Here is an 11660-nt window from a genome sequence, read left to right as displayed (position 1 = left end):
TTGTAGTAGAATCTCATGAGCATTTTCCTATAACATGAATATCTCTTTGACAATGACTATGTAGAGTGAGTTAACAAACCATCCACCTCCTATTTTTTTTTTTTGCTCTCTTCTATTTTAGTGATATAATGACCATCTCCCTGCATGAGTCATTAGCTATATTTTGATTTTTAGATAGATTCTTAGAAAGGAGAACACTCTTATTATTTCAATACCCATTGCCAAAGTTCCTCTAATATTAGAAAGTGATCTTGGGGCTGGCGCCGTGGCTCACTAGGTTAATCCTCCGCCTTGCGGCGCCGGCATCCCATATGGGTGCCGGGTTCTAGTCCCGGTTGCTCCTTTTCCGGTCCAGCTCTCTGCTGTGGCCCGGGAGGGCAGTGGAGGATGGCCCAAGTGCTTGGGTCCCTGCACCCGCATGGGAGATCAGGAGGAGGTGCCTGGCTCCTGGCTTCAGATTGGCGCATCGCTGGCCATAGTGGCCATTTGGGGAGTGAACCAACAGAAGGAAGATCTTTCTGTTTCTCTCTCTGTCTATAAACACTACTTGTCAAAAAATTTTTTTAAAAATAAAAATAAAAAAGAAAGTGATCTACATTTATTTTTCATGTCTTAATGCATTTGTTTGGAATCATATGAGATGCCAGCATTGCAAGAGACTGCTTAACCTGCTGTGCCCATTTCTTATTCTTTTAATAGCTTTATGGCCTCATCTCTACATCTCATCTTTATTCCTGATATTGGTAATTTGTGTTTTCTCTCTTTTTGTGCTTATGAATCAGCTAGAAGTTTGTCATTATTATTGAACCTTCAAAGAACTTTTGGTTTCATTGATTTTGTTCTTATGTTTCATATATAGAGCTTTAATAGCATAATGATTCTCCCTCCCTCCCTCCCTATTGTTTGTACACTCCTATTTTTTTAAGATTTATTTTAATTATTTGAAAGGAATTGTTACAGAGAGAGGTAAAGACAGAGGCAGAGGTCTTCCGTCCACTGGCTCACTCCCCAAATGGCTGCAATGGCTGGAGCTGGGCTGATCTAAAGCCAGGAGCCAGGAGCTTCTTCCAGGTCTCCCATGTGGGTGCAGGGGCCCAAGCACTTGGGACATCCTCTGCTGCTTTCCCAGGCACATTAGCAGGGAGCTGGATCAGAAGTGGAGCAGCCAGGACTCAAAACGATGCCCATTTGGGATGCCAGCACTGCAGGCTTGGGCTTTAATCTGATGCACCACAGTGATGGCCTTTAATTGATTTTTTAAGGACTATTTTAAGTTGTATCCATGGATTTTAATATTTCATATATTCATTATCAATCAGCTCAAAATATTTTCTAATTTCCTTTGTGATGTCCTCTTTGATAAATGAGCTATTAAAAAATGTGTTGTTCAACTTCCAGTTTTTGGGACTTTTCTATTGTTCTTCTTTTGCTGATTTTTAATTTAATTCCATTGCATTAAAATAAAATATTCTGTAAGATTTCAATATTTTGTGGCTCAACTTGTGGTCTACATTGGCAAATGTTTCATATACATTTGAAATATATATTGACTATAATGATTAATAAAAGTCAATTATATCAAGAGTGCTGACATTGTTGTTCAGATATTCTACATCCTTATTGGCTTTAACTTAGTCTATCAATTACTATGCTATCAATTTCCACTTTAATTATGTTAGTTCTTATCATGTATTATAATTCATATTATATTAAGTAAATAATATTTGAAGTCGAATGGGACTAGGGGTCAAAAAGGAGTGACACATAAAGACAGTCCTTAAAAAAATTGGAGAAATCTGAAATACAAATGACATTTCCAATAACCTGATTCAACTTGGTTTTTGAGTTCCCCCCAACCCATTACAAGAACTAGTATCAAGAGGTAAGAATGACTCTATTGATGTGAGTTGCACATAAGCAGAGTTGTAATATCAAATATCCTCAACTTATGTGAAACTTATTCCTTTCTGATATCACATGGCATGTTGCAGCTTTAAGGTCTTTACTAACTTTTTTTTTAAAGATTTTATTTATTTATTCAAAAGTCAGAGTTACACAGAGAGAAGAGAGGCACAGAGAGAGAGAGAGAGGTCTTCCATCCGATGGTTCACTCCCCAGATGGCCGCAATGACCAGAGCTGAGCTGATCTGAAGTCAGGAGCCAGGAACTTCTTCAGGGTCTTCCACACGGGTGCAGGGGCCCAAGGCCTTGGGCCATCTTCTACTGCTTTCCCAGGCCATAGCAGAGAACTGGATCAGAAGTAGAGCAGCTTGGTTTCGAACCAGTACCCATATGGGATCCTGGCACTTCAGGTCAGGGCATTAACCTGCTGCCCCATAGCACAAGCCCCTATCTTTACTAACTTTTCTTCTTTCTAGTATTCAGCTCTATTTGATGCCTCTTGTTTAATTTTTATCTTCTCCTTGGATCTTGCAAGTGTTATGGAACTGGACATCTCAGGTTGTGGAAATATTTCCCCAAACTTTATTTACTCCAGAGATGAGTGGCTTCTTCATAGCGGAAATCCTAAATCTGGGGAGGTAACCTGAGATTTCTTCCTGGGGGAGACAGATGCATGGATAGCTCTGAAGCTAGAAATAACAGCTTCTCTCTACAGAGAAACTGAGGCTCTTGGAGTCAGAATGAAGATTTCTAGACGGATGTCTAGTATCACAGGTAGTATTAAACACAGTAGTGTGTAATACGGATGGGGAGATGTAAGATGGAGGAAAGTTCTGTGACATTGGGGAAAGTTAATTCCAATTCCTGAATATTGGCATTCAGTATAATAAATCTTAGTCTTCTGTAATGTCGAACTTAATGAACATATGTCTGTGTCCACCTTCTTGACTGACATTCAACTTAATGTCTGCTGCAACTCAAATTCAGTGTTTGAAAGGAAACTCATCACCTTTCATTCAAATCTGCTCTCCACTTGGGTTCCCTACTTCAGTAAATAGCATCACCATTCACCCAACAGCCCAAAGCTATTAATATCTCACACCCAATTTAGTCATCATTTAGCATCTTTATTGCTTTCCAATCTTTCCCCACTTCCCCTCCTCACTATGCTGGTCCAATAGGGCCTAACAATCTCTTACTTGGACCACTTTAATAGCATCCATATTGGTCTATTTTCTGTTGCTGTACCAAAGTTCTTGATTATAGGTAATGTATAATGAAAATAATTTACTTAGCTCATAGTTTCCGACACTGAAAGCCAAAGATCTGATGATCCCATTTGCTTGGCCTCTGGTGAGGGCACCTCAGGTACATGACAACATGGTGAAGTGAAAAAGGAAATGGCTACGTGAAGGAGAGATCATGTGGCAAGACAGGAAGCCAGAGACTGGGAAGTTGCCTGTCTTGCTTTTTTATATAACAACCCACCCTCATGGAACTTACTAGAGTCCCACAAGAACTACATTAATCCCTTCCACAAGCAGTTGACCACTCAGTGGTATGTTGGTAGATATTTAACAATCATCTATCTAAGGGAAAGAAAAATCCTTTGTTTACAGTGTTTGTCAATTTCTTTGGTGTAAATATTCCGTCGATGGTCAATTTCAAGCTACCAACATGGTGTCACTGAACTTGAAGCCGGAAACACAACTGGATCTCAATAGCACAACTGGATCTCAATAGCCACTGTGAGCCTGTGTAACATGTCACTCTTGACAAACAAATCCCAGTAGCGCCTTAATGCCCTTGGTACATAATATAAATTCTTTAGGTTGGCCTACAAGATCCTTCATGATCTGGTCCTGATTGGATTTCTCCAACTTCATTTTCTATCATTTGCTGACTCCACCCCTACCTAACACCCATCTCACTCAAACACTTTGTGCTTTTAGTCAGTGGAGACAAAGATGGAAAGAGATTTACCTGGGGTCCATAGCAGAGAGCTGAAAGTGGGTGGGGATGATATAGAAATGGGGAGGGCTTGGTGGCAGGTTTGAAACCATTTCAGCCTTCAGTAGGGTACACCAATAGCTGGAGAGCCAAGAAAACACTACATAGTGGGATCAGTACACTTTAGTCCTAGTTCTGCCCATGAGATTTTCCAGTTACCTCTGAACAGTGAACCTCAGATGCCTCATCTCTAAAGTGTGAGTTTGAAAAGGCAGATTTGAGGTATTTCAAATTTTTATATTATTTTTCAGTGGAGGACCTTTATGAAGTTCAGATAAAGCCAGCAGAACAACTAATGCTTGGGTTCTGATTTTGCTCTCTTTGCCACACTCACCTCTGGATGCTGAAAGGGAGGCCTAACTTAAAGAACCAATTTCCACATCCTTCCTGGAATTCCAATTCCCCAGAATCTTAGGTTTCCTTTGACTCACATTCATCCCTTCTCTCTGTTTTGCTGGCTCCCTCATTGCTGAGCCTTCTCTGAGTAATGGGATCCCTCAGGACTGAAAGGTTCCTGAGTTTACACTCAATCCTATTTGGCTTCACCTTTAGGGACTCTTTGATCCCTAATACCCATGAGCCTTATTAAGAAAGGAAGTATCTTTTTACCCAACCAGGGTATCTCTCAGGGAGCTCTGGAGATGCAAGAGTTTCTGGAGAGTGGCTGAAACAGAGTTGTCTTATAGCCCAGAAAATAGATGTGGAAGCTGCTCAAGGCAGCCACAGGACACGAGTATGAAGGAGGTATGTGTATTAGATCTGAGACCTAAGGGTGGGGGCTAAGTAAGATACATGAAGAACAAAACCAGACACCTGAGAAGGCCACTTCCACTAGTTTACCATCAGCCACAGCTCTTGCTCAGGGACACCTGTGAGGGGTGCAGGAATTGCAGAGACCAGGAAGAGAGGTCTTAGGAGAAAGACAGGTCTAGAATATGCCCTTAATAGCTGTGCAACAACACAGGAGTTACTTATTCACTCTAAGTCTCAATTCCCCCTTTTTCCAAAAATTCAGAATTTGGGGAGGAAAAAACTTGCTATGAGGAATAATAACCACTGTAGCAATACTAACCATTCTTTGTTGAACACTAACTACTCTGCAGGCACAGTGCCAAGAAACATTATATGTAGTATTTCAATTAATAATCCATAACGATCCCTTGAGATGGGTATTACTATTATCATTGGTTTCTGGAAAAGAGATGTCAATACACAAAATTTAGGTAACTTGCACACGATCACTCTGCTACTTAGCAATGGATTCAGAACTAGATCCTAGGACTGATTCTAGTGCCCATGCTCTTAACCATTATCCTATAGTTGACATAAAGTAACTGGTACATACTAGACACTCAATAACTATGGGTTCTACTCCTGCTGCATCCCTCTCCTTCATGCCATTTCAAGAGACACAGACTGGAAGAGAAGCCCTGGAAGATATGGATTGTCCCTATGCTCCTGATTTTGTCTTCCCTACTTTCCACTTAACTTTGTTCATTTCAGTTAACAAATTGCTAAGAAGAGGATTTTGGTTGTGGTAGGAATGGATAATGTACATAGACATTTTCAAGGAAGAAGACATAGATTTGAAAGAGAAAATGTTGGAGAAGACATTGGGCAGGAAGTCCATTCTTACAGCTAATTTACTCTTATACATTTGGTATAACTTCATCAGGTCATTAATTCGCTATTCTTTTTTTGACAGGCAGAGTGGATAGTGAGAGAGAGAGAGACAGAGAGAAAGGTCTTCCTTTTTGCTGTTGGTTCACCCTCCAATGGCCACTGCAGCCGGCACATCGCGCTGATCCGAAGCCAGGAGCCAGGTGTTTCTCCTGGTCTTCCATGCGGGTGCAAGGCCCAAGGACTTGGGCCATCCTCCACTGCACTCCCGGGCCATAGCAAAGAGCTGGCCTGGAAGAGGGGCAACCAGGATAGAATCCGGCGCCCCAACCAGGGGTAGAACCCGGTGTGCTGGCACCACAAGGCGGAGGATTAGCCTGTTAAGCCACGGCGCCGCAGTTCACTATTGATTAGCTTCTACTCATACCCTGTGCTGGGAAGTAGAAATAAAAAGGGTGGGACATGGTTTTTCATCTTTAAGGGATTCTGCTCATCAATGTGTGTACCAGGGTAGGTATGAGTAGTAATAGAAGCACCTCCACATGCTACTAGAACCCAAGGGAAGGAGAAGTGTGATTGGAATCACAAAGACTTCCATGACTAGGATTTAAGCAAGAGGCAAAAACAGAGAAGAACATTTCAACTAAAGGAGTACCTTATTAATGGTAATAATGATAACTGATGCTTATTGTATAGCATTGTGTACCTGAAATTTAATTTAATCTTCAAGGAACCCTTCAAGGTATGTGTTATTCTCTTAGTTTTACAGATAATGAAATAGGATTTTAGTAAGGTTAATGACTTTCTCTAATTTATGCTATTGTTAAGTGGCAGAGTTGGACCCAAACCTACTTTCCTTTGACTTGAAAGCCATTCAATCTCCCTGAAATCTCCTGCCTCAGGGATTACAGCTTTGTGAGAGTACCTGGATTTTTGGGAGGGTGGTGAATGAATTGCCTTGTTTTTTGCCTCAGTCTACAAACTCTTCTTGTAAAGAGTCAGCTAATAAAAACTGAATTTTAGACTTTTAGGACACATATGGTCTATGTCACAATGTCTCAACTCCTATTGGAGAGTAAAAGCAGCCACAGATACAAGCTATACCTTCTCAATGTCTTCAAATTTTCTTATATAATATGGTTTCATGGATCCTTTATTGACAAACTTTCTTCTCCGGATAGATGAACTCTAGTTTGACATTTTTTCTTTTAAATTTCATATCTAAGAATTGAAAACAGTGCTCTGAGTAGTCATTGGACTCTTTAATTCTGATAAATTTCACTTGCAAGATGCATTTAAAAGTAAGTTTTGACTTTGTGGGATTATGATAAGACTATGTATGAAGTATGTAAATGGTCAGGGTCAGTTTCTGTTTATAAATCTGATAAGAGATATGTAAATCTAAAGGAAAGCCCTGGGACAAGGGTAGCACAAAAGGTAGCTGCTTAAGAAGCAAGGTTCAGCACCAAGGATAGCTCCACCATGAGCAACACCAGCGAGTTCACTTATTTACCCAACATATATAGATACCCATTATATTCCAGGCACACTTCTGGATCTGGTGATACACAATGAATCAAGAAGGGAAACATTCCTGGATTCTTGTAGGAAGAAATTTAAAATTTTTGAAATATACAGTACATTGGAAGATGCCAAGTGCTATGAAGAAAACCAAAATAGGGATAGCAATAGAAGTGTGGTGTGTCCCCATTTCAAACAGGATGGCCAGGAAAGACTCAAGTCTTCCCTAAAAAGATTACATTTAAGCAAATGTCACCTTGAGGAAGGTCATAGTGTGACAAATTAAGATATCTGCAGAAAGAGAATTTTCAGTAGTAAAAATAGTAAGCTCTGAAATGGAAGCATGCTTTGACTGAGGAGAAACAAAAGGCAATACAGCTGGAGTAGACCAAGCAAGAGGTGAGAATAAGGAAACAAGATTAGGGAAATGATGGGAGACCACAAAACCCACATCAGGACTTTGGCTTTTCCTCTCCATGAGTCAAGAAGCCACTGGATGGTTTTGATGAGATTTATATGATCTCAATTTTAACAGGACCACTCTAGTAACTGTGCTAAGAAAAGTGGCAAAAGAAAATGGAATCTATGGGACTAGTCAGGAGATGTTGCAATATTCCTGGCAAGAGAGATGATGATTTGAACTAGAGTAATGGTGAAGAAGGTGGGAAATGATCTTTTCTGGGACATAGCTTTGAAAGGGAAGCTGAAATAGTTGCTGATGCATTGTGTATAGCAAATGGGATAAAGGAGAAAAGTTTAAAAGGGCGTGAAGTTTTGTTTTGTTTTCACTTAATTACCTCAAAGGATGAGATTGCCATTAACTATGAGAAGGACAGGTGTAGAGAGGGTGATTGGACATTTGATTTTGGAAATGTTAAGTTTAACTTTCCTATTAGACTACCCAATTTAGATAGATATGAAGTAGGCAATTAGACAGATGAACTCAAAAAAGAAATCCATGCTGGAGATATATTTCTGAGTAATCAACATACAGTTAGCATTTGAAGTCTGGGTTGTATAAATAGAGTGATAATTCCAGTTCAAATACTGATAATTCCTATACTGTTGCATTACCGCTTTTAACTTTAACATTGACATGATGTTCTTCAGCCCTTTGAGCCTATGTTTTGTCTGTGGCCTCATGGGATGTATATTTTTTTTTTGACAGACAGAGTGGACAGTGAGAGAGAGAGACAGAGAGAAAGGTCTTCCTTTTGCCGTTGGTTCACCCTCCAATGGCCGCCGCAGCCAGCACGCTGTGGCCGGCGCATTGCGCTGATCCAAAGCCAGGAGCCAGGTGCTTTTCCTGGTCTCCCAGGCGGGTGCAGGACCCAAGCACTTGGGCCATCCTCCATTGCACTCCTGGGCCACAGCAGAGAGCTGGCCTGGAAGAGGGGCAACCGGGACAGAATCCGTTGCCCTGACCGGGACTAGAACCCGGTGTGCTGGTGCCGCAGGTGGAGGATTAGCCTATTGAGCCATGGTGCCAGCCATCATGGGCTGTATTTTAACTTAATTGATAGCTATCAGCAATTCACTTTCTATGAAATATGTCAGATATTGAAATTCTGACAAAAAGTTTTGGGTTTCCTGTGATAAATACCAACAATTTGTAATATTGTGCAATGTGTAGTTTTCACTCTATAAATCTGTGAAGGAGCAAGTGTTTGATGTGATGGTTAAGATGCCTGTATCCCATATCAGAATGCCTGGGTTTGAGTCCTGGCTCTGTACCTTATTCCAGCTTTCTGCTAATGTGCACCCTGGTACACAGCTGGTGGTAACTCAAGTAGTTGGGTCCCTTTAACTCACATGGGAGACCAGGATTGAGTTTATTATTCCTGGCTTTTCTGTGGGCCAGTCTTGGTTATTGGAGGCATTCAGGAAGTGAACCAGTAGATGGGGGACCTCTCTCTCTCTCTCTCTCTCTCTCTCTCTTTCTTTCTTCCTCCCTTCCTCATTCTCTTCTATCAATTAAAAATAAAGAAATAAATTTTTGAATGCATAGGTCAGTTAAGTGGGCCCATTTAATGTTTGATGTCCTAATAAAAACTGCAGGAAATTTGACAGTGTGGAAGATACATTTCAGCTAATGTGGTGGTAGGAGCGTGGGACTAGTTTGTTCTGGCTTTGCCATTTGCTATTTGTTATTGAACAAATATGAAAATGAAGATAGTAATCTTATCTCAGTGAGTTGTAATGTAATGGGATAACATTTACTGAAACATTTTATACAGTGCCATTTTATAAATGACCACTTCCTTCTTTGAAGGTCTGGAAAAGATGGCATATCCAGGTAATAGTATGCTCTTTCAATAATTTAAGAATCAGAAAAATGATAAAGAGAAAAGGTTTGGTCAGTTATATATTCTCTAGTCTGGGCTGCCAACCTAGGATGAAGGATTGAGACCAGGTCAAACTGAAGATCCATTCCCACCCAACACTCAACTGCCTACTGTAAACAGCATAGCTGTGGAAAATTATTTACTAATTTTAAAGAAAAGCTTCCAAACACAGAAGCACATCATTCCCAGGTAAATATGTTTTATCTTTTTGAAAAATACTAGAGGCACATGAATTTTCTCTAGGTTTTAGTTATTGTTTAGTTATTGTTTCTCTATGTCAACTTATTCTTTACAGTTGTAACCGGAAGGTGGTGATAAAAAAGGATTCTAGGTGAAAAATTCTCTTTCTCTTCTCAAAAGTTATTTTTGAAATTATCTTTTTTCCTAAAAATTTATGGTATGTGATTTCTCAAAGGTACAGCATCAAAAGGAGTAAAGCAAAGAAAATAAATTGGGATTTTTGGCTGGATGTTTTACATTTACACTCTTTTATAGCACCTATTCATCTAGATATTTGAAATAATGACTACAAGAACGACAGATGGGTCAAGAATGTTTTGGTTTACTGTTAAAGATTTTATATTTCTCTAGCCACCTCACTTTGACTGGATTATGGTGTGTGTGTGTGTGTGTGTGTGTGTCTGCACGCGCGCGCACGTGCATGTGCGCTCACATACACCCTTCAAAATAATTCTGTATTATTCTCACTAGGGACTCTTGGAATTTTATCAGAGCTAGTTAACTAGACAAAACAATAAGTATAGAGTTCTTACTAAGTACCTAGAGTTATGCTAGGCCAATTTGGATAGAACATTCTTTGGGCATGGAGGAGGGTATTTGGGCTTTGGTTCCCAAATTTGTGGATCTCACATTTCATTCTCTCACTGAGACTGCAAAGGAGTCAGAAATATGTCTTCTTTCCTCAGAAGGAAGACCAAGGCTGGAGAAATCACAGCTCTGTAACTGAGTTTATTCTACTGGGCTTCTCCAGAAATCCCAGGACCAACTGGATCCTTTTCTTCCTCTTTCTCTTTCTATACTCATGTACAGTCCTGGGCAATGGGCTCATTGTCACTCTAATCAGAGTAGACACACGTCTCCACACACCCATGTACTTCTTCCTCAGCATCCTTTCTGTACTGGATCTCAGCTATGCCACCACCACAGTGCCCCAGATGTTGGTTCATCTAGTAAGCAAAAATAAGACCATCTCTTATGTTGGGTGTGTGGTCCAAATGTACATTTTTCTGACCTTGGGTATCACCGAAACCTGGATTTTTGCAGCCATGGCCTATGACAGATACATTGCCATATGTTATCCACTCCACTATGGGGTCAAAATGAACCAAACCCTGTGTGTACTCCTGGTAGTCAGCTCTGCCCTCTGTGGTCTCACCTGTGCCCTTGTCTACACAGTCTTTGCAATGAATCTGCCCTATTGTGGCCCCAATGAGATCAACCACTTCTTTTGTGAAATCCCTGCTGTCTTGAAGTTGGCCTGTGCAGACACATCCCTCAATGACCAAGTAGACTTCATCTTGGGTTTCATCTTGCTCCTAATCCCATTATCCCTCATCCTGGCCTCATATATCCACATCTTCATGGCTATTCTGAGGATTCGCTCCACCCAAGGGCGGATCAAGGCCTTCTCTACCTGTGCCTCGCACATCACTGTGGTCACCATGTTCTGTATTCCATGCATGATCATGTATATGAGGCCTGGCTCTGAAGCCTCCCCAGAGGATGACAAGAAGCTGGCCCTGTTCTACAATGTCATCTCTGCCTTTCTCAACCCCATTATCTACAGCCTCCGGAACAAGGATGTGAAGAAGGCTTTCCTCAAATTAATCAGAATGAGTGAAGACACTCAATAGGCTATGGACTAAGACTTTGTACACTGTTTCTGGTCTCTGTTCATGCTGTCCACACTTTCACTGGAGTGAATGAGGACTCCCAGGGTAAAGGAGATGTCTAGAGAGAAAAAATATTTTTTTAAGATTTATTTTATTCATTTGAAAGACAGTTACATAGAGGTAGAGGTAGAGGTAGAGGTAGAGGTAGAGGTAGAGGTAGAGGTGGGGGGGGGGGTCTTTCATCTGTTGGTTCAAACAGCCACCAGTGGAAGGAGCTGAGTTGATCCAAAGCCAGGAATCAGGAGCTTCTTCTGGGTCTCTCACATGGGTGCAGGGACCCAAGCACTTGGGACATCCTCTGCTGCTTTCCCAGGCACATTAGCAGGGAGCTGGATCAGAAGTGGAGCAG

General features: G+C 40.9%; 1 protein-coding gene across 1 annotated transcript; it reads left to right on the top strand.

The window, feature by feature from the left end:
* The first annotated feature begins 4647 nt into the window (after positions 1–4647).
* On the top strand, positions 4648–11272 carry LOC133759065 (olfactory receptor 2B6-like). Its single transcript, XM_062190068.1, has 2 exons — positions 4648–4656; positions 10325–11272. The coding sequence occupies exons 1-2, from the start codon at positions 4648–4650 to the stop codon at positions 11270–11272; spliced, it is 957 nt and encodes a 318-aa protein (XP_062046052.1).
* Positions 11273–11660: the final 388 nt, after the last annotated feature.

Source organism: Lepus europaeus, chromosome 5, assembly GCF_033115175.1.
Source record: "Lepus europaeus isolate LE1 chromosome 5, mLepTim1.pri, whole genome shotgun sequence".
NCBI classification, from domain to species: Eukaryota; Metazoa; Chordata; class Mammalia; order Lagomorpha; family Leporidae; genus Lepus; species Lepus europaeus.
This window is presented reverse-complemented; position numbering and strand designations above follow the sequence as displayed.